This window comes from Aricia agestis, chromosome 22 (genome assembly GCF_905147365.1).
Source record: "Aricia agestis chromosome 22, ilAriAges1.1, whole genome shotgun sequence".
NCBI classification, from domain to species: Eukaryota; Metazoa; Arthropoda; class Insecta; order Lepidoptera; family Lycaenidae; genus Aricia; species Aricia agestis.
Window position 1 is genome coordinate 6354735 of NC_056427.1, and position 27074 is coordinate 6381808.

Genomic DNA, 27074 nt, shown 5'->3' on the forward strand with positions numbered 1-27074 from the left:
CGAAGGCCCCAATAGTAGGGGAGCCCAAAGTGCTATTCGTGTAGTTACTCGAGCGTCATGTAGACCAGGTATTAAAATACCAGGCTAATAAAAAAATAATAGAAGCGTTTTTATTGTTTTATTTCAGCGGTGGGTTCAGAAACTGCAGCCAGTTTAAATTTATGAAAATGAAAATATATTTAGAAAATTTATTTTTAGGTACTTAAATTAATTTAAGACAACAAGGACTAAATCATTTAGTTGAGCACAACATAAAATATCTGCGCAGCTTAGTTAGGAAATATGAGGCTTTATTTTTTTATATTTTAAAATTTTTATTCGGGTATTCCAAGCATCCCCAATCTTAATCTGACAGATCCGGTAATATTTCAATACTTGAAAAAAGCATTTTTTAACCGTCCACATGAGAAATTTGATTTCTATAGTCTATACCATCATAAGTAGACACCTATTACAAGCTTACCGAAGTCTGACACGCTCGAGTAGGTTGCGAAATCTCTTCTTTTGCTCCCCTACGACAATAGCAGTTGCTCCGCCTGGGGGGCACTAGACACGTTGGGGCAGGGGTTAAAACATTTTATGTACCCGTAAAATAATAATGGCGGTAACACCCGCTGCCAATGTGTGTGCGCAATACACGAGAGAACTCTCGTAACCCAGTGGGACGATCGTTGAGGTGAAATTTTATTATGACATTTGATATTTCTACTTTAATTTACAACTTTACATAATTGGGTACATTTATACTAATGTTATAAATACGAATATCTGTCTGTCTGTCTGGTTTTTACCTCTTAACGCCTAAACCGCTGAAACGATTTTGCTGAATATGAAGATACTTTGAGTCCCGGTTAAGGACAAAGGATACTTTTATTCCCGGAAAAATGTACGGTTCCCGCGCGATATATGAATTTTGGCGCGGCGGAGTTGCCGGCGTCATAAAAGTTTCACATCGATAAAGTTGGCGAATCGCTGCGTCTATTACAATGTGGTCCGACCCTAACCTCTTGTTAGCTCTCTCACGTACCCCTTCGGGCGGTTTTTCGTTACGAAACTTCGTTTGAACACTATTAACTGTGTGTTTGTAAGACAGTTTACAGATTTTATTGTACTTAATAAGATTATCCTCGCCTTTGCTAGCGTAAACTACATTAACACTAAATTAGGTTTACCGCGGCAGTCCTCGAGTGCCGCGGTAAACCTACTGCATTGCATTTTTGACGTGGGAGAGCCACGCTTCGGCACGAATGGGCCGGCTCGACCAGAGAAATACCACGGGCTCACAGAAAACCGGCGTGAAAGTGCGCTTGCGCTGTGTTTCGCCGAGTGAGTGAGTTTACCGGAGGCCCAATCACCTACCCTACTCCCCTCCCTACCCTCCCCTATTATGCTATTCCCTCTTAAAAGGCCGGCAACGCACCTGCAACTCTTCTGATGTTGCGAGTGTCCATGGGCGACGGAAGATGATTTCCATCAGGTGACCCGTTTACTCGTTTGCCCCCTTATTTCATAAAAAATATATCAACTTATATACAATTATAATTTGCATACTCACACTCACACAAACACCGTGCGAAGTCTGGGAAAACGCCGGTCGGAGTAAGGTGTGTTAGGTTTTTTCGTTACGGAATTTCTTGATTAAAATATACCGCAATAAAAGCTATACAATAGCTTAATAAAACTAATTTTTCTCTGTAGTATTAACTTGGAGTAATATTTTATGTCTCTACAACTAATATCTCAGTTGGAGCCATTTGTAAGTATTAGTTGGACTTAAGTATCACTTACTTGTTAATTGTTATACTTAATTATTTCATTTATCTACTATTGATTTAATTTCATCTTTGCGAAAATGCAAAATTGTGTATGTCTTTTAACTATTCACGTCCAAACCGCTGAACCTATTTAGATAAAATTTGGTATGGATATACTTTGAATCCCATGAGAGGATATAGGATAGTTTTGTTCCCGGAAAAATGTAGGATTCCTGCGTTACAAACAAGTTTCAGCTCAACGAAATTGCGGGCTTCACCGTGTAGTTAGTTCACGAACTCAATCTTTATATACACCCAAAAACCGTGTTCTTATCAAATAAAATACCTTTACAGTGTTTATTACACTTCTAACGCCAACTGGAATGAACTAGAATGTTCTGGAATGTTCTGGAATTTACTGGAATGTAGTAGAAAACTAATTGCACGCTGGATCGTCCGACGCGGGAATTCGTATTGTCCGTAATATACTACAAACATTCTAGCTAGATACACTGCCATCTCAAAATAGGGGGCTCTTAGAATAAGCACCTGTTTAGACCAATATTTGATCCTCAAAATAGTCCCGCCCTTAGAATAAGCACCAGAGGCCGTAGCCAAAGTACCTTTCGTTAAAAACGATGACGAAATTCGTTATCAAAATGTATGGGATTTAACATTAGTCTTCGCAAGCGAAAAGTCATTAATCGATGACTTAATGTCAAATCGCATACATTTTGATAACGAATTTCGTCATCGTTTTTTACGAAAGATAGGATTATGTCTAATCGTCAATTCACACCGCAACGCGACGCGTAGACGCATTTCTAAATTAGTATGGATTTGACAGATTCGCAAGACGTCTGACGCAATTGAAATCTGTCAAATCCATACAAATTTAGACATGCATCTACGCGTCGCGTTGTGGTCTGAATCAACCCTAAGGGGGCTGATGTCTTTGTTGGTGTCTGTCCGTGGCATCATAACATCTAAATGGGTAAGCCAATTTTGATCTAGTTTTTTATTTGAAAGCCGATAAGTTTTAAGGTGTTCTTAGCCATAATTCGCTCGCTCACTACTGGAAAATTTCGTTGCTTTCAATCTGTTGATCCGTTTGCTCATTTGCCCCCTAATTTTATAAATAACCTGTAAAAATTTCAACTCTCTAGCTATCACCGTTTTTAAGATGTAGCCTGCAGACAGACAGACGGGCAGATATTGAAGTCTTAGTCATAGGGTCCCATTTTTGCCCTTTGAGTACAGAACCCTAAAAAGGACTTTAGAGACACGAGAATAGAGAAGCGTTGAATCAGGCTGGTACAGTTCTAATAAAGTCGTTATCTTTAAAAACTAAAGGAGCATTTCGCGTGCCAAGTCTCTGTTATTTATCAAGCGTTACGACCGAGACTTGGCATTCCGCACAATGTATTGTTTAATTTTTAGTTTTATAGCACTTGGCGTCGCTCGCACATCCATCTAATCCATGGCTATAATGCTCCGTCAATTTTAAAATGTTGCAAATTGAAATATTATTTTTAACCGTCTTCAAAAAAGGATGTTGTCCATTCGACCCGTATGTATGTAATATTTCCATAACTTCCCAGTTTTCGTCATAAAGTTAATATACATTCTAGATATATTAACTTTATGGTTTTCGTAAAAGTAAGTCTATAACAGCGTCTGAAGAAATGTGCCTTTCAAAAGTGTATAATATGTATATGTATGTTTTTATGTTTGTGTTCGCATATCTCCGGAACTCCAGGTCAGATTTAAGTGATTCTTTTTTTGTTGTACTAGGTATTGTTCAACTTAGGTAATACTGCAAGTTTCATCAAAATCGGTTCGGTAGTTTTTGAAATAGGGAATAGCTTTGTCCACACTGTGCCTTTTTCTGTTCGTCAAGGGCATGCGTTATAGTGCAGTCAACAGCGAACGTGAGGCATGCCCGCGACGCATGCCCTCTGACCGTATCCAAAAAAAAATGACAATGTTGGCGTTGCGTTCGCTGACGCATTCAATTATTGAATGCTTGAATGAAAGAAGATGACGAAAATTGAAGACGAAAGCGCATAGTGTGGACATAGCTTATTATAATTCTTAATAAAACTTGCAATTTTGAAGTCGGTTTTATCTTTTTAAAATACTATTGTAATGGAATTTTTTATATGGCTAGATTTAGATGTATCCGCGAGAACGCGCGTTTTGGCGGATACACCGCGAGATCAGCGGCGCTAAAATGGTCGCTTTGGCGAATCATATTATGAATCATAGTATGATTCATATTTTTTAAATCGCAAAATGGTGCTTGCAATTCATGTCCAGTAATTCGTACTAATTTGACATGAACGTCAGTTTGACAGTTTTGACAATTCATTTGCTGAATTGAGAGGAATTGCTAAATGCGACCATTTTAGCCCCGCACATTTTAATATAGACTGTAAAGACAACGTTCGCAAATTAATAATTTATTAGTATGGATTCCTCGTAAGCAACGGGCAAAAATAATTTTAATATTAATTAAATTAAACTTCATAAGCCCTTTGTGACATAAAAGGGACTCTCAAACCTTCTGAATATACGAAAATTTAATGTCGTTTTTACTATAGACGGAGGCGTCAATCGAGGCATAAAACGCTATGGCCGAAGGTTATGGAGATATCGGCAGTATTACTTTGCGACAGACAAGCAACAAAAATCGTCGAATGAATCTTGTCTAAGTGCCCAATTTACATCTCGTTTTTTTTTATGCAATAAGGGGGCAAACGAGCAAATGGGTCTCCTGATGGAAAGCAACTACCGTCGCCCATGGACACTCGCAACAGCAGAAGAGCTGCAGGTGCGTTGCCGGCATTTTAAGAGGGAATACGCTCTCTTCTTGAAAGTTTGCAGGTCGTATAGGTCCGGAAATACTGCCGGTGACGGATCGTTCCAGAGTTTTACAGTGCGCGGCAAAAAGTTACGCGAAAAACGCACTGTGGAAGACTGCCACTCATCAAGGTGATGAGGATGGTATATTTTTCGCGTGGGGGATGTTGCAGGAGGTATGATTCCGATCAATTCCTCAGAGCACTCCTCGTGATACAACCGTTTATCGTGTGTTACAGCCTTAACTGGCATCGTTAAAATTTTCTCCATTGCACAAAGAGATAAAGTAATAAAAAATTCTTATATTATCCTTACAAGGCATTTAAATTCATAGCATGAAATGTGCATTTCAATTTTTTATAATAGCTTTATGAAAACACGAGCTTTTGCCCGCGGCTTCGCTCGCGTTAAGAAGTATTATTATATACAAACTTTCATCCCCTATTTGAACCCCTTGGGGTTGGAATTTCTCAAAATCCTTTCTAAGCGGATGCCTACGTTATAACATCTACCTGCATGCCAAATTTCAGCCCGATCCGTCCAGTGGTTTGGGCTGTGCGTTGATAGATCACTATGTCAATCAGTCAGTCAGTCACCTTTGAGTTTTATATATATAGACTAGACGTTCCGCGCAGCTTCGCCCGCGTATTTATTACATTTTTCACAGACAAATTAGTTCACAAAAAATAGCCTATGATCCTTCACGTGGTCTACTTCTTATCTGTGCCAAATAACAGAAAAATTGCTCCAGTAGTTCGTGAGATAAGCTCTTTCAAATAATTTTCCCCGTTATTTCCACATTTTCCCCATTTTCTCAGCTCCTAATTAGTCTTAGCGTGATAAAATATAGCCTATATCCTTCCTCGATAAATGGGCTTTCTAACACTGAAAGATTTTTTCAAATCGGAACAGTAGTTCCTGATATTAGCGCGTTTAAACAAACAAACAAACTCTTCCGCTTTTAATATTAGTATATACTCGTCTATAGACTAGATGACGCCCGAAACTGAATTGCGCCACAATTCTTATATCATGTGGTAACCGTACATTTTTCCACAACGAAAACTATGCAACGTCCTTTCCCGTCCTTCAAAGTACCTCCATACCAAATTTTATACGTGGGAGAGCCATGCGTCGGCACGAATGAGCCGGCTCGACCGGAGAAATACCACGTTCTCACAGAAAACCGGCGTGAATCAGCGCTTGCGCTGTGTTTCGCCGAGTGAGTGAGTATATCGGAGGCCCAATCCCCTATTCCCTTCCCTTCCCATCCCTACCCTGTACCGCCAACAGTGTATTTTGCATTTTGTATCGCCATGTCACTGATTGTCTGGATTCGGTATCGCTGTGAACTGACCCTTAAATTATAATGTTATGTGAAATCAAACATCTACATTAGCGGTCCCCCCGACACACCTTGACAACAATAATTATGGACTAAAATATCACTTTACACTTAGGAATTATTTAAACTTAAAGTCAGTAAAATATATTATTTCATTACTTTTTAAAGTTGTTTGGCGGTAGTTTTTTTAAATTTCTTAATTTAATTTTATTTCATGCTTTTTAAACTTGTTTGGTTATAGTGCAGAATAATTCCTATCAACAGGATCATATCAGTAGGGAGTTATTGGGCATTCTGTCCCACCTCCGTTCGCTCGCGCGCTCGCTCACTTTGGTGAAGGTGGGACAGAATGCCCAATAACTCCTGTTCGTTTATGCATCAACTGATGGTAAATGAAATGACACGCTCATGACATGCACCTCTGTTCGCTCGCGCCCTCGCTCTCTTCGGTGTGTCAGAATACCCAATAACTTCTGTTCGTTCATGCATCAAGTGATCAAAAATCGCTTCTCATCGATGATTGGACGGCTGAAAAATCTAGAGAGCTATTATAGGAACATTGAATTTCGTATGTTTGAAGCTATCTGTTTATATGAGTCAACACACTGCATGATTATCATTTTGTCATAATCCACTAATCACAGTGGTCGATTGGATTAAACAGATATGAAATTTCTGAAACAAAAAGAATCACTTAAATTAGAATGTGTCTGTCCTGCAGTTAAAAATGAAGTTAAGCGACATGGAAATTTACTACCAAATACCATTCGCAGTATTGTTTGTGGTCCCTCAAACTGTGGGAAAACAAATTTAGTAATCAGTTTGTTACTACACCCGAATGGTCCACGATTCAGAAACCTTTATGTGTATTCAAAGTCTTTGTATCAACCTAAATACGTCTTTTTAGAAAAAGTATTGGAAAAAGTTGAGGATACATCGTATCACAAGTATAATCATAACAGTGAAATTTTAAGTCCACAAGAAGCCTTACCTAATTCTATCATAATATTTGACGATGTTGCATGCGAAAATCAAAATAATATACGTGATTATTTTGCTATGGGTCGTCACAAAAATATTGATTGCTTTTATCTTAACCAAACTTATACTAAAATACCGAAACAACTAGTAAGAGATAATGCCAATCTCATCATATTGTTTAAACAAGACGAGATTAATCTAAGACACATCTACGATGAACATGTAGGGTCTGATATGACGTGGTCGCAATTCCGTGAAATGTGTTCAACTGTGTGGAGTAAACCATACAGTTATGTGGTAATCAATAAGGATTGTGAACGAAATAATGGTTGTTACAGAATGAAATTTGATACATTTATAATAGTGGATTAATTTATTCTATAAAGCTTATACGTACCCCACTACGTAGTAGTATAACTTGAGACATCAATCAGAGTAGAATTCTTAACATGGAGCGGAATCTTAAGGAACAAATTGTGAAATCAGCGTCTGCAGTGAAAAGAAAGGTAGAAATGATAAAAAATACTAAAAACACAAATGACATGGCACTGGAGACGATATTTCAACCGATCGTCAGTCCGCTAAAATTATTAGCAAGCAAAACTGAAAAAAAACGTCATGAAGAAGACGTGGAAGAATCTTCAAATCGTTCACATGAAAAATTTGAAGAATCTGAGACGGATCTTGATGATGAAGAAAATTCAGATAATGACGACTTTAGTTCTAAAACACCTGACAAAACGCTTACTACATCACCTTCTGAGGATAATGATATCCATGAGAACTCATTTAAATCTATTCAATCATCACCGAGTATCGCAAACGATTCTTTGTCTTGGTCTGTATCGTCTGAAGCGCTGAAAGAAGATATACCATATGGAGTAAGAAGTGAACGAGGAAAACTTTGGCTAGGCAAAACCCGTTTACATGATGATGGAAAAGTTCTGAAAATTAGAAGCCGCTCTTTAAAAAAAACTTCTGGTCTGGCAGAATTGTTGTACAAAAAAAAACCTAATTTAGATATTATTACAGAGGAAGACTTACAAAATTATAAATTGCTACTCATCGACACAAATGCACATAAACGTAACTGGAAACCATCGAACCAAATAAATGGTAATAAAGGGTTCAAATATACTCACGTGATAAAGCCACTATTTAAATTCGCTAGAAATAATACCAGTAGCGTAGAAAGTCTTCAGCGAGGTGAAGGAATCAACATTTTGAAAGAAGTTAAGAAAGACACTGATTTAGTATACTGGAATGATCCTAATGAGTTAGTTGAGAGACTAAAAATATTACTTGCATCTCGGGCAGCTGGTAATACGGGATTAGATAATGAAGTTAATGCCATACTTGAAGAAATGAAGGAAGCTGGTATCATTAAAAAAATGAAATATATAAGGCTGCCATCAGGAAAATTTAGCAGTTCTATTACACTGCAGAACCCAGCAAGACGGCAATGAATATAGACAAATTTGGTCATCACGTTCATAAGCGTTTACGATTATCTGAATTTTCTGAAATTCTTAGCGATACATTGGTAAGGTCCGATACAGGGGAATTCGATTTAAAGTCATCGAAATTAAAAGGGGTGCAAATTCCAGAAAAAGACGACGAGGCTGTGAATAAAGAATACGTAGATAAAAGTGTCCAAGCCCTTAAAAATGAAATGATGAAAATCCAAAGTAATGTCAGAAACTTTCTTCATAGTTTAGAAAAAATTACTACTACAAATTTTAGTAAAATCTACTACACAAAACAAGAAATCGATAACATGATTGCAGCAAAATCTGTTCAGAATGAGTAAACAAGATATAGTGAATGAACTACACAAAGGAGCGAGACGAAACTTCGCTCGTCGACATACAGTCATTAAAGGTCTGGATGATTTATGGCAAGCTGACCTAGTGGACTTACAAAAATATTCGTCGATTAATAAAGGATTTAAATATGTTCTCATAGTAATTGATGTTTTATCAAAATACGTGTGGGTTAGACCGTTAAAATCAAAATCTAAAAAATTTGTATCAAGTGCTATGTGCAGTATATTATCAGAATCCACACGAAAACCTAAAAACTTACAAACAGATCTAGGTAAAGAGTTTTATAATGATTCTTTTAAGCATTTAATGAAAACTTATAACATAAATCATTATTCCACATGTTCTGTAAAAAAAGCTTCTATCGTCGAACGAGTGATAAGAACTATAAAATTACGTCTTTACAAATTATTTAGTTTATGTGGAAAATATGAATGGTATAAAAATAATTTGAAGTCCGTTGTGCAGAATTATAACAATACTCTGCACCGCATTACAAAACATAAACCAATAGACGTTAACAGTTCAAATCAAAATACAGTTCGATTGAATATTATCAAAAGCCAACAGCCAAAAAAAGTACGCAAAGAATCGTCTTTTCGAGTTGGCGATTTTGTTCGTATAAGTAAATACAAAGGAGATTTTTATAAAGGCTACACCCCTAATTGGTCAACGGAAATATTTCGCATCATAAAAGTCAACGAAACTAGTCCTCAAACGTATCAATTACAAGACAAACATAAACAAAACATTGTTGGTTGTTTTTATGGAAAAGAATTACAAAAAACTAAATTTCCTGATATTTATCTTATCGAAAAAGTTCTAAAGAAAAAAGGCAACAAACTTTTTGTGAAGTGGTTAGGATTGAGTGCCGAAGAAAACAGTTGGATAGATAAAAGTGAATTAGTTATTTAGATATATAAAGCACATAATCAGTGCTATATCACAATACATACTTATCAATGAAGGAAGGTAGTGGTGTAATCAATAACTTGATAGACCATTTACCGTTTGAGTTGCATTTACCTGGATATCAATTTTGCGGTCCTGGGACGAAACTTCAAAAACGAATACTACAAGGCGATCGAGGAGTTAACAAATTGGATGAAGCTTGCATGCATCACGATATTGCTTATATAAATAAAGATCCTAGTGCTCGACGTAAAGCTGATTTAGAACTTTTGAGTATGGCAAAGAAGAGGTTGAAATCAAAAGATGCTGGTAAGGGAGAAAAGATTGCCTCGTGGATAGTAAAAAATGCTATGAAAACAAAAATCAGAGCTGGAAGTGGTATTAAATCATTTAAGAAAGGTATTAAAAAAATACATGCCCATTTAAAAAAACTTAAATCCAAGGATCATCACTCTGCTATAAAATATGCGTATGCAGCTGCGAAAAAACTGTTCAGCAAAAAGAAAGGAATATGTTTACCACGTATAATTCCACTTCCAAAATGTGGTGGACTTTTACCGCTTATTCCTATTTTTGCGGGATTGTCGGCGTTAGGTTCATTAGCAGGAGGTGCGGCAGGTATAGCCAAAGCCGTAAACGATTCTAAAGCGGCACAAAAGAGTCTCCAAGAATCTGAAAGACACAACAGAATGATGGAAGCGGTCGCTCTTGGAAAAGGATTATATATTAAACCTCATAAAAAAGGAGCAGGGTTATATTTGAACCCATCAAAAAACTAATTAGGCGGCTGCCCAGGCGTGCGCTCACGAATTTAGACATATTGGAGTATGCTAGTGATATTCCATACTTTCGCGGCGTTTACATGAGAGATAAGTTGCCTTTAAAACCTAGAAAAATAGAATGTGGAATTGTAAATTTAGATAGTAACGTGAATCCTGGCACACATTGGGTAGCCTATGTAAAACAAAACAGCTACGTAGAATACTATGATAGCTTTGGTAATTTAAAACCACCATTAGAACTGATGAAATATATGTATAATTTGCCCATAAACTATAATTATAACAGACATCAAGCATTTGGAACAACAAACTGTGGTCATCTATGTATTAAATTTTTAAAAAAATATTGGAAGAAACATTTAAATAATATTAAAAATAAATAAACGTGTCAGTATCAAAATGTCTTTCACTGTATCTATAACCGGGAGCGGAGCCTCTTTGACGACAAACTATTCTCCGACGTTGGAACTTCTTGGAGACTATGAATGTGGTCTTTTGCACTTTTCAACTTTCAACTCTATACCTAATATTGATGGACGAAACAACAAGTTTTATTACGGTGATAATGAAATGATCGAAATTCCTGAAGGGTCCTACGAGCTTCAAGATATTTGTGATTATTTGAAAACTAACATAAAAAATACACTGCTTAAACTAAGATGCAATAATAACACATTGAAAACAAATATATTTTGTTCTAAAGACGTTCATTTTAATAAAGATGATTCAATTGGCAACATACTAGGCTTTGGAATGGAAACAATAAAAGCTAATATAAGCACTGATTCACAGTATCCTGTCAGCATTCTATCAACAACTATCGTGAGGATTGAATGTGATGTAGTTAGTGGTTCATTTGTGAACGGAAAAGCAAGCCATATTATTTACGAATTTGTACCTAATGTACCTCCTGGTTATCGAATAATAGAAATACCAAAAAATTTAATTTATTTTCCAGTCAATCAAACTTCTATTAGTTCCATCAATATACGACTGTTAGACGCTGATAACAAAGAAATAAATTTACGAGGTGAAGAGGTACAATTGTATATACATTTTAGAAAAAAATGATAAATTTTCATAAAACCCCTGCCATATCAAATGTCCAAGTCAGTCCTAAAAGATCTTCTCACAAAGACACACGACAGCAGTTAAAAAAGAAGCTTACCAAAAGCAATAAAGAATACCTCAAGCTAATTGGTTTAATAAAATGAATATTTTAAACATATCTCAACAAACCTCATACGACAACAGCATCGAAAGTTTTGAGTATCATTCGTACAGACCGTATGTAACAAGTTTCAACAAGAATGATGAAATACGAATCCCCATCAATCAACAAGACCTATATGTGCTGCCTTCGCTCAGCAGTTTGTATATCGAAGGCAAAGTAATTGTCTACAACAGGACAACTAAAGAAAAGGTTTCAAATGTACATTTCGTTAATAATCCAGCGTTATTTCTATTTCAAGACATAAGATATGAATTAAATGGAGTAGAAATAGATAAAATAAAAAACGCAGGTGTAACTACGACCATAAAGTCTTATCTGTCCTTAAATGAAAACGAATCAAAATATGCTCGAGTTTGGGGGTGGTCGCCAGAAGGTATAAATAATACAAGTGGTGGAGAATTTTCTGTATCCATTCCTCTAAACAAGATTTTAGGATTTGCGGAAGATTATGAAAAAATTATCATTAACTGCAAACATGAGTTAGTGTTGCTTAGATGTAACACTAACCTTAATGCAATCAAGTTGAAAACAGGAGAAGTTTTGGAAGATATTGTTATAAGTAAAATTATCTGGAGAGTACCTCATATTAAAGTATCTGACCGCGAAAGAATAAATTTACTAAAACAATTAGAAAAAGATCGAGCTATTCCATTAGCATATCGTAACTGGGATTTATACGAGTATCCATTATTACCCAAAACTCGTAAACATACTTGGTCCATTAAAACTTCATCTCAAATAGAAAAACCGCGATTTGTTGTATTAGCTTTACAAACCAACCGCAAAAACAACAGTGAATTGTCGATGGCGGAGTTTGATCACTGTCACGTACGTGATGTGAGAGTGTTTTTAAATTCGTCATACTATCCATATGAGGGATTAAACGTCAGTTTTACAGAAGACAAATTTACTTTATTATACGAACAGTATGCCAGATTTCAACAGTCGTATCACGGACGTCGGTCAGAGCCGTTGATGAGTTTGAAAGAATTCAGAGACGTTGCTCCCTTATTCGTTATCGACTGTTCGCGACAGCACGAAACGTTAAAAGGCTCAATCGACGTGAGAGTAGAAATCGAAACAGACCAAGAAATACCTGATCAGACAGCTGCATATTGTCTGATTTTAAACGACTGCATATTTGAGTATAAGCCTTTGAGTAATATCGTTAAGAAAATATCATGAATAGTAATACAATAATCGTTGACTTACAAGGATTTAAAAATAATAATAACGACTTTTTAGTAAAAGAATTATGTATAGCCACTCGACAGCATACACATACATTTTATGTTAAACCACCATACCCATTCTCAGCGCTAACCGATGATGAAAAAAAGAATGTTCGGTGGTTAGAAAGAAATAGAGGGTTTCGATGGAGCGAAGGCTATATCGATTACAGAGAATTCAGAAGAATTATTAAACCTTACTTAAAAGACCGAAACATTATCGTAAAAGGTGAAGAGAAAGTGAAATGGGTGAAAGAACTGTGTGATCATAATAATATTGTAGATATAAGTTACAAAGACATTCCAAGATTTAACATTCTGTACGATCTGTATTGTAAGGAAGAATCGTATAACTGTTTTATTCATAAGAAGTATTGTGCATTAAAAAATGTATTATGTTTAAAAAAATGGTGTTTAGAAAATAATGTACACTTTCAATAAAAAATAACTTATATTTATTGCTTTTTATTTAAATAATTAAAGTTGAATGAAATAGAAATAAAACAAATATATTCACATCACACATACAATTTATTTAAGCAATAATTACGTACACATTAATTTACAAAACAAACCCTAACTTATATTATTTTCATACAAATTATATATCTTGCAATTTTATCGACTTATTCATTCTAAAGTCTATTGCGACCCTACAGCTAAAACAAATACTTAATACCAAAGTAAACTAAAACCAACTCGTATAACTGTAATTACATATTTTTTTTGATATATTACTGACTAACTTCTCGGTTTGGTCCATTATTTCATCACCGTTTTCATTCACAACATATTGTGCGGATAACAAAAAATTATCATCGTCTATACTGTCACAATGTTGCTGGGATCCATCTAAATCAAACACTGAGATCTTTATCAGACGGAAACCTTTTTTGGGAACGCTGTTTACCACAAACGAATGAACTGGGATATTATGTAGTTTACTTAGTGCACTTTTAGAAACACATTTTTTTCTTAATTTTGCTGGACGACGTTCCCGAATCTCAGCGTTCGGCTTTTGCTGAGCTTTCATTTTTAAAAACTCTTCAGTAAATCCTTCCAAAGGATCTTGAGCATACTGGAAAGTATCCCCATATTCATGTCGGTAGACATTGTCTTCGGATGTAGCAGTCAAATCTTCTACGCGTTCCATTATCTGTAAAAAAAGAAAATATTTAACACCAAATCAGCAATCTTTGGAATTAACGATTATTTTTTAAATGTATTTTAATGACTTAAATCAATAATAAATCAACTTACCGTTGTGTAGTCAGGTCCAAGACTCTATTACCAAAAAATACGTAAATTATGTACACGTGAGTAACTATAATATAAGTTAAGTTTTGTTTTGTAAATTATGTAGACGTTAGTAACTAATTACAGTGCTTATCGACGCAAGAATGAATACTAAAACAAAGTCTTCACATTATTATAGTGATTGCATCATGTAGGTGGCATTATTATGAATGAGGACTCATGTTACAAACAGTACCGCGCGCTCATATATACGTAGCGTAGGTTGTACTACCTGTAGCCCTAGCATGGCCACCAGTAGAAACGCGAAAGTATAGACAAACTGTGGACTTGAGGTGCCATTCCGATCTTTAACGCGACTAATTGCGACCGACAAAAATTCAATTATAATGCCACTTTATGACAGATTATAGCCTATGTCATAAAGTAGGATATTATTTGAATTTTTAGGACTATAGTCTGTCATAAAGTGGCATTTTAATTGAATTTTTCGGAACGAAAAAAGATCGGAATGACACCTCAAGTCCACAGTTTGTCTATACTTTCGTATTTGTACTGGCGGCCATGCTAGGGATATTGGCATGCGCGCGCGGCACGTGTGGATTCAGATTACTCAAGTAAAGCATGTTTCAACTTGATAAAACTTTACGTTACTTGAATTTAGCATCAGCCTGCAGGTTTGCTTGCAAAATCTATGTAGTTGAGAAATAATAAATAAAACAAATTTATTTAGTAAATGATATTTTATTTCTAAATCTACATAATATACATACTAAATACACAGGTTATGCTAAGAAAGTAAATAATACAAAGAATTTCTTAATTAGGTACAGCTTATTAAATCTAGTTAAAAGTTAAATATACTAGTATGTCCCCATGATTTAGTTGAAATTTTATCTTTAGATATGACTCTCTTGTCATCATCACCAGACAGAGCAACTTTCTTCACAGCACATGTGTACAACTCGTGTTTTATTGACTTAAATAAAACATTTGTTTTATGAACAATGTTGCCTTCGTACAGAGTTTTTTGGTAATCAGTAACATTGAAATTGCTGACAATATTTTTCTTAATTCCTTTCGCTTTTTTGATTGTACTATTTATGGTTTTAATACAATATAACTTTGAACGAAGGCCTACAAATTCACTTATGATTTTACCCGCCATTTCATCCTTGAACAAACCAGGAACTTTTTTATTTTGAATGGGTAAATCATATTGATTAGTATTACAAAAATTACTAGTATCAAAGTAAGGCAAAAAATGTTTTTTTATGTCATCATAAAAATCATGGGTCCGTATATGATATACAAAACTATCAGTGTCCGTGTAACACATCTGTACATTATTTTTATAAAAAGGTTTAATAACAGAGTAATGAAAGTTATACATATGACTTTTTGACAATTCTAGTACGGTAAAACCAATGTATATTGGTTTATCCAAAATTATTTGATCAGAGTTTAATTGTACCGCAACTAGATTTTCACTAAAAATTGTCACGCTATGGAAATTTGGACGAGCGATAAGCTTTTGTGCACATTGCCTTTTCTTAGTCACATTATTATTATCAACCCACTGATTAACTAAATGCACATTGACCCTCTTCTCATTATTTTCTAAAGTTTTTCCAAACACACTGTTATTCAAGAGTTTGAAAAAGTCTTGTTCAAATGTTGAGGAACTTTTTTGTCTCAGAGCAGTATTCAAATCAATGTATTGTTTCAAATACGGGCTTTGTCGAAAACTAATCACTCGATGAATTTTCTTTAATATTAAACCATGTTTTAAACATGTTTGCAAGTGAATGTAATGTATAACATACTTAAATTTATCATATAAATTTGGAACTAGTTTGAAAGTTTTCCCCCCGGGTGGAATGCATTTTTCAGAACAAAATGGTAAATCATTATGTAAGTTATGTAAATGTTTAGGATATTGTAAATCCACTTCTAGAATATAACCACACTCTGCATCAATCGGTATTTCGGTTACATTTAATTTGTTGATTTCTTGTTCATTGAGAAATCTGAAATCTGATAATGGTAAATATTGACACATACTATATCCATATAAATTATTACAATCAATATAAGTGACGTAGGAAGGAGATTCTGATGGTTTGTAATTTTCTAAGTAAGGATTATTTGCTTTTGCATGTCTATGAGAGCACAGACATACTCCTCCCCTGATACCACTCTGTAACATGCGCACCATCGACAAGTCATCGATAAGTTCCAATTGTATTCCTGTTTTTAATAACATCGCATCAAAAGATAAACTGGGTGCTGTTAAGTAAAAAGCTGGGTCTAATTGATAGTGTTGCTTGCAAGTCTGTCTAAAATTTTCAAAGATATCTGCCAGTAAAAGCACATCAGTTTTTAGATATAAATCCGTATAACTACCTAAATCTTTGATTTGAAATGTTGACCAAATTAAGCACGCGTGCTGGTAATCCTCATCAGAAATATCATGATCAGTTAGGGAACTATAAAAGCATTCTTTTGGGGGTAGACTTTTTTCGTCATACCGCTTCCACGAGTTCATATATTCGTATGGATAAATGCCTTTACGAGTGAGTAACTGAAATTCATCTTCATCGGGGAAATGATTTTGTAAGTTTTTAAACATTTCCGGTTTTAATGTCTCTGACAATTTACTTAAGCTTGTTCCCAAAAACTTAAATGAATCCACGAATCGAAGTTGAAAAAACTGATTATTCGTAACTGGTACAAATTTGGTAAATGAGATGTAGTTTTCTTTTGTTTTAGGTATTATTTTAATATTACCAGGAACCTCACCTAACGCTTTTATAAAAAGATGACAATCATAACCAGCTAAGTTATGAAAAAAAATGGGGACGAATGAAGGGCGTTTATACTGTAAATTACAAAACGGATGCGCAGCTCCGCGGTAACGACCAGTAACGTGGCAATGGTCACGGACTTTGTCCGAAAAAATAAAATTTTCACAAATATGACAACGTGTGGCATTATCAAAATCAGACTTATCCGCCGTAGAAAATATCATAGGGACTGGTGTACTAAGTATATCAAATATTTTTTGTACGTCTTTAAGAATCGAATCTACAAACTGCTTATCACAACCAGGTCCTCGATATGATACGTACCGATTGTAACTAGGGTCATCACGACAAACAATATAATAACCAAAAGCTATAGGTAAATGTTGGTGCAATGTAGTCGTATTTTTGCTAGAAGAACAGTTAGCTTCAGTATTGGTTTGTAGCATCGACTCAAAATCTGCGTAAATACAAAAAGGCATGTTTTGTTTTCGAGCATAGTTTTTAAATTTAATTACTGAGCCCTTATTTGGGAGGACAGTTACAACGCCTCCACATAAATGGTTTTCAACTTCTTTAGAAGTACTGAAAAATATCAAGCACAAATCACAGAAGTACAATTTGCTGTGATGAGATGTAACTTGGCTTCTAAACAGTCTAGAAGGTTCTTTGATCAAACAATAATGAGAAGTGTTATTATTTTCTAGATACAACAAATGTATAATTTTCTCGTTGCATGTTTTATTAATGTCTGATTTATACAACGGCCCAACAATAGTTTTACTTTTTTTTAAACCATAAATTATGAACTTAATATTAGGATTATTTTTTTCAAAAATTTTAATGTCATGGAAAGTTACAGGAAAAAACATTCCATTTATATTAAATAATTCACGAAAATTAGGATATGATGAAATTCTTTCAGGGTGATTTTTAGCTGGATATAAGGCTGCTGTCACACTCCATAGAAAGCAATGCTGATCTTTATTCATAATATTTAAACACGCCTTTTTAGCCTGAATTGATTTGGGTAAACTGATAAAACTCGAACCGCTAAGTGGTTGATATTTATTGATATTAATCTCAATGTATAAATTATTTAAAAATGTCCACCCACTGTCACGATCCTCAAATTCCTCTATACTAGTTTTTAAATAACTAACTGTTTCCAAATATATTTTTTCAAAATCATAATTACTATGTAATATTTTATTCTTGGTTCCAAAAGATTTTATTTCTTGTGAATTATTGTTGAACTTCAAAAACGTCCCAAATAGTTCGAAATTAACCTTAACACATGAATGTTTAATAAGGTTTTCATCTAAAAGAGATTTTAACTTGTTACGAATTTCGAAAAAAAATATATCTACTGAAGCTAACTGAAGTTGATCAAGAGGTAATATCTTATAAGTTACAATACGATTACGAAATGCAGAGCTGACGATTTCTACACCATCACTGTATTCTATTGTCTTACTACTTTTTCTATGTGAATTACTTCGCAAATGACCTACCCATGATTTACTATGTACAGATACGTTACACGTCGTACAGAAAGGCATTTTTTTATATTAAAAAAGGCAATGCTATCAAAACAATAATACAGTAACCGATATTAATGTAAAAAAAAATAAAAAGGTTATAAATCTATTCTAGTATAATAAAAAGAAAATTAATATCTACTATAAATTGATTAACTGTAAACCTACTTAGTAAATTTTATTTTTTGTCACTGTAATGGACGGGCTCTGACTCCTCAAACTCGGTAAAAGCTTGTCCTAAGAAGCCTTGCAGTGCCTCCCAAGACGATGATGACTCGTCGCACTGGAGCTTCACACTTACCAGCGCCGTCTTGTATCGCACATTAGCAGCGTGAGACACGTAGTCCGATTTTTTGTAGATCTTGAGGTCCACAAAATATTCGCCACCGGTCTTCGCAGTCCGACGAGACGTTCCCGTAGAAACTCGGCTGGAGAAGCTTGATATTATTTCCCCGCCACGAGATTTGGGTTCACTGCAACTAGCTTCCTCAGCCCGCAAGATATTGAATAAGTCCGGTCTCCTTGTTCTGTAAAAATACAAAATTAACATATCATTAAAATACAATAATCGAGAAAAAATATTAGTAAAAAAACAAACAAAATAGGAATAAGTGTATTGCACATTCACTTTTGACTGTAAACAATTAGGTGCCTAGTTTTATCAGACTTCAACAGGATACTGAACTAAGTTTTGATAAATAATAAAAAGTAGGAAATCATTGTATGCAAACTGAATTATGGTGGTTGGGACTGTGTTGACTATTACAGACACTTTGTAAGTAATTAAAAACCAGCAGAATCAGAAATAGAATTTCAGCAAACGTAAAGTATATAATAATCGAACTTACCGTGTAGTTATAACTTCGTGCGGCGAGGAGTATTTTCGCTTTCGTTGAGCACTTTTGTCTGATGAGGTGCGGGTCAACTCCAGCGGAGGCGATGAGTCGCGTTGCTTTTCGGGGCCGGCCTTGCGTTTGCTGCTTGACGCCTTTGACTTCTTTTTCGGTGCTACCGACACCACAGATGGGGCCTCAAACTCTGAATCGGACCTATTAAAGAAGAAATATAAATTATTTTCCCATCTTGATGAATTAATCACAAAAAAGAATAATAATATTAATTCTATACTCACTGACATTTTATATTCTTTTATTTCTCGTTGAAATTGAAGACTGGTGCGAAGCCACTTGAAAAATTGTGACTTGTTCCAACGTGCATCGCCTTTTATGTTGGAAAAAGGTCTTTGTCATCAAAAATGTGTAAAAGTTATCAAGCGCGAGTTGATACGTATGTGCGTATGTTTGTCCGTTTTAATGTTATATAATTTTGCTTGATTTTAAATAACAATTACTTAATAATAATTAATCCGTTTTTCGTTTAATTAATGTTTAGTAAAGTTTTTTATTTATTGTTATTTATTCTACATAATATAGTTTGTTCTACATTTTTAGGAAATATACTAATATTAATTATATATTATAAGCAATTCTTAGTTGTTTACTAACGTTATATGGAATGTAAATTTTCTGAAATAAATGGTTTGATTTGATTTGACTGATCATGCATCCAAATTTTCAAAATCTAGATAAGTATCTTTATACATCTGTGCATTTTTTTAAGCATGTTAAATGTTGCATACTTTTATAGCGAATTTAATCTTGAACCAATACCTAATTCCCAAGAAGAGATTAAATTAAATAAATTATTTTGTTTAAACAAGCAAGTAAATCCGAATATTTAATGTGTGTATGTGAATTGTGATAATATGGTAATTATGAAATATAAACGCTTCATAAACGTTATTTAAACTAATGATGCCTTAAGTACAACTTTCGACCTTATTATTGATCAATGTAGCTGAATATGGAATAAAATTGAATAAAGACGAATCTACGTGGCGCGCTCGCTGCGGCGTTTCATTGAAATGCTTTGTAATTGTATCTCTGCCGCTGTCCATAGTAGGGAGGCGAGCAAGCTAATTTTGTAGTTACTCGAGTGACATGGGGACCTAGTAGATTTCGTAGATTAAGTAATGAGGAGAAAAAAATATTATGACAGTGGGGCAATGACAAAATGCAGCTATTTAGAAGTTAAAAAAGTAATTATATATAAAAATTGTCTTAAAAGGGAATTTATTATTCAATTTAAGGAAACAAACATGTAATCGTCAAGCAGGATTAAAAAAATAAATCAAGAAGGCTTTGTTTTTTAAATATGGACTTTAATTTTTGAAAATTTCAAATCTTTATATCTTTCCCTTTACTTTAAGTGCTTTAAATAAAAGCTTATTTGGGGTCTACACAACGTTCTCTATTTTAATCTGACAATTTGATACTTAAAAATATTTTTTTTAACGCCCCACTCAGATAAGCTGATTTCTATACCACGTTAACTAGAGACATGTGGGAAGCATACACAAGCTTAATATAATTAGCTTAATTAAATAAGCTGACGCGCTCGAGCAACTGCAGAAATCCTCTCTTCGGCTCCCCTACCGTAAAACGAGTGTTGGTTTTACAGTATGTATGTGTAATATTATATTCTTGTTTGACAGCTTGCACTTTTTTCCAGATCAGGGATGTGAACTAGAAGCGAGAACTCGATTAAAGAGATAATTTAAGAGGCGATCAGTTTTTACCCTATAAATCCAATAAATTATAAATGAATATTGTGGGTAATAAACATGATTATTTTACCTCCAATCAAATTATGAAAATTATCATCCTTTAAATTCATTTACGCATATATAATATGCGTAACGACATCAATGTGACAATTATTTGTTTCAAAAATTATTTACAAGCACGGTCTATCGATGTTTATAATTCCTTATTTTACTTAGTTATGAATTTGACGCATGGTTTAATTTTTATTGGATAAATCTTATCGAATTTATTCATGTCTTACTGATTATTTGTATAACTATTAATTTGAATTATCGCAACACCATGTTGGGATGGATAACTTCACGTTTCAACACAGGAACATCGTGTGTGCATGTATTTGCGTGCGACTAATAGAGTTACCAACTTTTTTCTATCATATATAATACTTATTTATCATATTATATAGTTATCAACTTAAAAAATATAGTAGATGACAAAAAAAGAAAAAATAAAATAATCACGTGGCACGCACACAATACAATACAACGTTTTTGGAATAAGATTCATTTTAGCTTGACTGCGTTCTGCTTTACGCAAAATATAGTAGTTTCGCCTACTATTTTTTTAGAAATATAGTATTTGATCACTTAAAATAGTAGGATACTATAATATTATATAGTAGGTTTGACAACCCTAGCGACTCAGTCGTTCTGCAGTTCCTATGATTTCCCGTCTTGGCTGATGGCTCATTCATTTGCAACGCAGTGCGCAGAGGTATCATCGTGGTTTCAGCTCAGTACATCAAAAGTGTATGGGAAGATAAAGGAATAGTTAAAAGTAAGTGTAGTAGTTATTGTATTCATTATAGATTTAATTCATTACACAATTATTTAAGTTTTGATTTAAATTGATAATATTTTAGTTTTTGAAATAGATTCATTATTAATAAATAATATTAATAATGTATCAATGTAATAACATTGATACATTTTAAAATTAAATAATTACCAATATATTTATTCGTTACCCATCAAATATTTAAATCTAATGTGGTAGTCTTATTGAATAGTATTTTCCTATATTAGCTTCATGATTTTATTGCATTAACTTTTTTACAGAGTAGGTATGGCAGGGATGAGTTATAAATTTAATTGAATAATGTAATATGATATAAATATCTTACCTTATTCATAAAACACTATTATACTTTTACGTGTGTTGTTTGATGGAAAAAAAAATATATATTTATTTTTTTCATTTTTTCAGATGCTTGAAAATTAGAGAAGTTCATCAAAAATCACAGCGGAACGCAGAAAAAGGATTAGACCAGGCATTATTTAATTGTAAGTAAATTTGAATCTAAATGTATCTAGTTTATTGAATGAGGTTTATGTAGTAGATACCATATTAGAGGTAATTATTTAATCAGAATAATAATTAATAACCGATAGTTATTTTAATAATAACAAATTTAAATATAAAAATTCATAATATATTTCCTGTAAAACTGTTATTGCATAATATAACGTTAAAATTTTCGAGATTATTTGAATGCCAATAAGTCAAAGAAACATAATTAATCCATAATTTTTAGATGAAACATTACTCAAACATCCTTAATCGTCGTCGTAGTTTTAAAGTACTCGTGACTCTAAATGGTGATTTTATGTAAGTGTGGATGTACATAACATTCGGTTTTCTTTTTCCAGATCGGATGATCAATGACGAAGAATTCTACATGACACAAACGAAGACATTATTTTGTTTATTTGTATAAATGCATAAAAAACTGGTGTTTAATTATTGATAAGATCCTAAATTCCTATCCCCTGAAATGTAAGCTTAAACATACTAAACATCATAGTGTGTTAGTATATTTAAGCCGAGGTATGTTTTTTGGTAAAAAAGTAGGTGATCTTACCATGGGCCGTAACCGATCACGAGTTAGGAGTATGATCGGTACGTGATCTTACCCACGGTAAATGGCACACTGACACACCGAAGTTAGCGAGGGCGTGAGCGAACAGAGGTGTATGTCATGAGCATGTCAATTCATTTACCATCAGTTGATGCATAAACGTAAGTGGCACACTGACACACCAAAGTGAGCGAGGGCGCGAGCGGACAGAGGTGCATGTCGTGAGCATGTCATTTCATTTACCATCAGTTGATGCATAAACGAACAGGAGTTATTGGGCATTCTGTCCCACCTTCACCAAAGTGAGCGAGCGCGCGAGCGAACGGAGGTGGGACAGAATGCCCAATAACTCCCTACTCATATCATACCCCAATGAATACCATCTACGAATGTCTTTTTGGATGAGGCCGTCAATATGAGTCCAAACATGAAACCAGGTGATGCTGCAGCATCAGCATGCAAAAATTTATTGGTTATCTACGTCTTACTAGTTGTCGCAATTCAAATGAGCCCAAACACGATACCGTTGCTCTAAGTTGGTGAGGAGTTGGATATCCTATTGATTACCGGGTGATGCTGCAGCACCAGGTCAACTTTCCATTAATGTGTAAATATTCATAAATATCACGAACTAGAATGCAATAAAGCCCACTAAACGACTGCAAGTTGCTAATCGGCCCTTCACGAACTAGATGAACCGCGACTTTTCAGCACGGAGCAGGCTGATGATTAGGAACTATAGCTAAGAACACTCTCAATGAAGTCAGCTTTCAAACAAAAAAAACTAGATCAAAATCGGTCCACCCGTTTGGATGCTACGATGCCACAGACAGACCGACAGACAGTCACGTCAAACTTATAAAACCCCTCTTTTTTGTCAGGAGTTAATAACACCCCTCTTTTTTGTCGGGGGTTAAAAATGCACAAACTAAAGAAGTATCAAATGATAAGCACGGATCAGAAACTAAGGTTCAAACGATCTTCTGGCAAGATGCCAGGTTACCGCCACAATATGTGATGAGTTATGGCGATATGATACTATATCATGAGACCACGTCAATCTGGTCCCGTGGTACATAATCCATACAGTTAGTATAATAAATGCGAATGTTATAGAATTTTGTTATGGAGACACGGACATAGGATATTTTTTATCCGGGATAAATGTACGGCTCTTGCCTTATAAACCAATTTTGACGCAACGGAAATAATAATATCTATGGACGCTTCACACCACGTCAGTCTGGTCCCGTGGTATTTAAAGCTTAAATTGCGCTATAATAGTATAGTTTATGCACTGTGTGCATCATAAAATTCTATTTATTAGAACGTGTGGTGACTGGTAAAGTCATAAAATAATCCTTAAATTTAAATCAACTGAATCACAGGAAAAATGGCCGATATCGATATTATCAGCGGTGAATGGCTTCGTATTCTAAAATAATAAATTAAAATTAACTTCTTGCTATAAAAATGTTATCAATATCATTTCAGTAGTTTGATCTTAGATAAGAGTGATGAACCATCTACCGTCATAAATAAGATTTATGAGCTGATCTCTTACCTCTTCACGCCAAAACCGCTCAACCGATTTTGCTGAAATTCGGTATGGAGATACTTTGAGTCCCGGGAAAAGATATAGGATACTTTTTACCCCGGAAAATGTACGGTTGCCACGCGATAAACGAATTTAGTTTCCAAAATTTCCGTGAAAAATCTCTATTTCAAAACCGATACATTTATATTCTATCACTGTACAAATTATTGTCGGTTGCTGAGGAACTACAAATTATAGGGTATGGTCCAAGCTTAAAGCGCTAGCGAGTCACCAAAAACTGTTTTTCAACTAACTAGCTGTTACATGCGACTTCGTGCGTGGTCAACGCATAAGTAGAGTAAATTTCTCTATCCTCTCTTTCGCTTCAATCTATATATATAAAACTCAAAGGTGACTGACTGATTGACATAGTGATCTATCAACGCACAGCCCAAACCACTGGACGGATCGGGCTGAAATTTGGCATGCAGGTAGATGTTATAACGTAGGCATCCGCTAAGAAAGGATTTTGATCAATTCTACCTCCGAGGGGTTAAAATAGGGGATGAAAGTTTGCATATAATAATACTTCTTAACGCGAGCGAAGCCGCGGGCAAAAGCTCGTAGAAATAATAAGTTTAAGTGCCTGTCCAGATGAGGCGTTTAACGCGCGAAGTCTATACGCGCGTCTCAATTTCTGTTGCACTCAGAAACCGCGTTTTACGGCGTTGTTACGCTACAAACATGGACTCGAAGTTGGAGCGTCCAATCAAATACGTCCATTGGCAACGGACTCGCGCGTAGTTCTGGACGCTGCAAGCACCCAAGTATCTCGACTTGCGCGTCGCTCGCGCGTTTTTATATTATGTAGCTGCTCTCTAGTATCTCGGGCATTCTCGGGTACACGCGTCAAACGCGCGAGTCACTCACTCGCGCGTACAACGCCTCATCTAGACAGGCTCTAAAGGCCGGTAACGCATCTGCAGCTTTTCTGATGTTGCGAGTTTCTATGGGAGACAGAAGTAGCTTTCCATCAGGCGACCCGTTTGTTCCTTTGCCCCAGCATCATTTAAATCTATTGATGCCTCATTGATTAAAAATTAAACACATACCCCTAGTTTAGCCGCTACATACATAGACTGCCAAAAATCATCACCCTTCTTTTGGCTTTACCGAGTAAAAACAAGATGGCCGTATCATGCGATATCTCTGCACGTTTCTCGATGCCACTCCACCGACCTTAACATTCTGCTGGGTCAAGCTCGTTGAGACAAGTGGTCATCGATTTTCTCTTCATTGACCTTGTAGCTCTCAGCAATATATTTTATGAAAACACGCTGACTTTATTATAAAATATTTTAACAATGATGAGTTGGATAAGTCAAGGCTGGGCAGAAATTTAGCAAGCAATGAGTGATTGTGGGATATCCATAAGAGATAAACATATACCACCGCAAAGTTTTCTGTAGACCTTTTCATTGTGTACAATACTTGGTACATTATTTTGATAAATCTCGTAGGGTTCGCATGCGTTTGCAATGTAAGCGGAAAAAAATGTAATTATTTACGACATCCCATTAGAAAGCGTGAAACAGCGCTTGCACTGTGTTTCGCCGAGTGAGTGAGTTTGTCGGAGGCCCAATCCCCTTCCCTATCCTCCCCTATTCCCTTCCCTTCCCATCCCTACCCTCCCCTATTACCCTATTCCCTCTTAAAGGCCGGCAACGCACCTGCAGCTCTTCTGATGCTGCGAGTGTCCATGGGCGACGGAAGTTGCTTTCTATCAGGTGACCCGTTTGCTCGTTTGCCTCCTTATTTTATTAAAAGAAAAACAACGGCTTCATAGAAAACCAGCGCAAAATAAATTGCCTACAACGATAAAATCTCAGTCTTTTGTTTTTCTTACAAGTAGTTTATATACCTAATTAAGTACCTTTAATTATTATTGAATATACCAGTGGGGCACCATTGGGGCGCGTAAAAAGGGGACGTTTTGAATACTGATCTTATCGCGTTTTGAGAATGTTTTGTTAAACAAGGACACGGGATAAACGTATCAAGATCTCTCGGGGCTCAAAGTATCTCCATGCAAAATTTCAGCAAAATCGGTTCAGCGGTTCGAGCGTGAACGGGTAACAGACAGACAGACACACTTGCGCATTTATAATATTAGTATGGATGGATGCTTCCTAGAATTTCCAACATCTCGGGCCATCAGCGAAGACGGTTAGTGTGAGATTAAAATCTGCCTAATCATGAGCGAACTTCACTTAAAAGCGAACCTCATCCTTCGTATTAGAAATATCTCCAAAAATTAACGCCTCCGTGGTCCAGTGGTTAAGAGCGTGGCTCTTGACTCGGAGGTCGTGGGTTCGATTCCCGCGTTGGAAACATGTTATTTCCAAGTTTGGTTAGGACAATGAAAGCTGATCACCTGATTGTCTGACAAGATGATCCATGCGTCGGATGGGCATGTAAAAAGTCGGACCTGC

At 35.2% G+C, this 27074-nt stretch overlaps 4 protein-coding genes and 2 long non-coding RNA genes across 10 annotated transcripts in view; 2 read left to right on the forward strand and 4 right to left on the reverse strand.

Moving 5' to 3' along the window:
- LOC121738159 (nephrin) overlaps positions 1-27074 on the reverse strand; it is a 269086-nt gene that overhangs the window by 136833 nt on the left and 105179 nt on the right. The window lies entirely within an intron of this gene.
- LOC121738161 lies at positions 11498-13348 on the forward strand. Its single transcript, XM_042130054.1, has one exon. It carries the CDS (start codon positions 11670-11672, stop codon positions 12876-12878), a length of 1209 nt encoding a protein of 402 aa, XP_041985988.1. The 5' UTR covers positions 11498-11669; the 3' UTR covers positions 12879-13348.
- Positions 13435-14600, reverse strand: LOC121738165. The gene is made up of 2 exons (XR_006037252.1): positions 14183-14600; positions 13435-14078 (listed from the first exon to the last, which is right to left on the reverse strand). It is a non-coding gene; the product is annotated as an uncharacterized LOC121738165 (long non-coding RNA).
- On the reverse strand, positions 14917-18584 carry LOC121738160. Its single transcript, XM_042130053.1, has one exon. The coding sequence runs from the start codon at positions 18540-18542 to the stop codon at positions 15024-15026; it is 3519 nt and encodes a 1172-aa protein (XP_041985987.1). The 5' UTR covers positions 18543-18584; the 3' UTR covers positions 14917-15023.
- On the reverse strand, positions 18610-19836 carry LOC121738162. 3 transcript variants are annotated; one of them, XM_042130055.1, is made up of 3 exons: positions 19674-19831; positions 19370-19572; positions 18610-19048 (listed from the first exon to the last, which is right to left on the reverse strand). In XM_042130055.1, the coding sequence occupies exons 1-3, from the start codon at positions 19737-19739 to the stop codon at positions 18700-18702; spliced, it is 618 nt and encodes a 205-aa protein (XP_041985989.1). In that variant the 5' UTR covers positions 19740-19831; the 3' UTR covers positions 18610-18699. The 3 variants fall into 3 exon arrangements, 2 of the variants coding, with proteins under 2 accessions (XP_041985989.1, XP_041985990.1); XM_042130056.1 differs by having other exon boundaries at positions 18611-19048; positions 19370-19570; positions 19658-19830; XR_006037250.1 differs by having other exon boundaries at positions 18833-19048; positions 19370-19570; positions 19654-19836.
- Positions 21811-22918, forward strand: LOC121738164. The gene is made up of 3 exons (XR_006037251.1): positions 21811-21964; positions 22394-22470; positions 22837-22918. It is a non-coding gene; the product is annotated as an uncharacterized LOC121738164 (long non-coding RNA).

Bases quoted from the DNA above. Each gene is read 5' to 3' on its own strand.
- LOC121738162 (XM_042130055.1), bottom strand. From the start codon at position 19,739: ATGCACGTTGGAACAAGTCACAATTTTTCAAGTGGCTTCGCACCAGTC. The intron at 19,573-19,673 runs TAAAAGAATATA...TTCTTCTTTAAT, and splicing joins TCTTCAATTTCAACGAGAAA to AGGTCCGATTCAGAGTTTGA. The intron at 19,049-19,369 runs GTAAGTTCGATT...GTATTTTTACAG, and splicing joins CACGAAGTTATAACTACACG to AACAAGGAGACCGGACTTAT.
- LOC121738161 (XM_042130054.1), top strand. From the start codon at position 11,670: ATGAATATTTTAAACATATCTCAACAAACCTCATACGACAACAGCATC.
- LOC121738160 (XM_042130053.1), bottom strand. From the start codon at position 18,542: ATGCCTTTCTGTACGACGTGTAACGTATCTGTACATAGTAAATCATGG.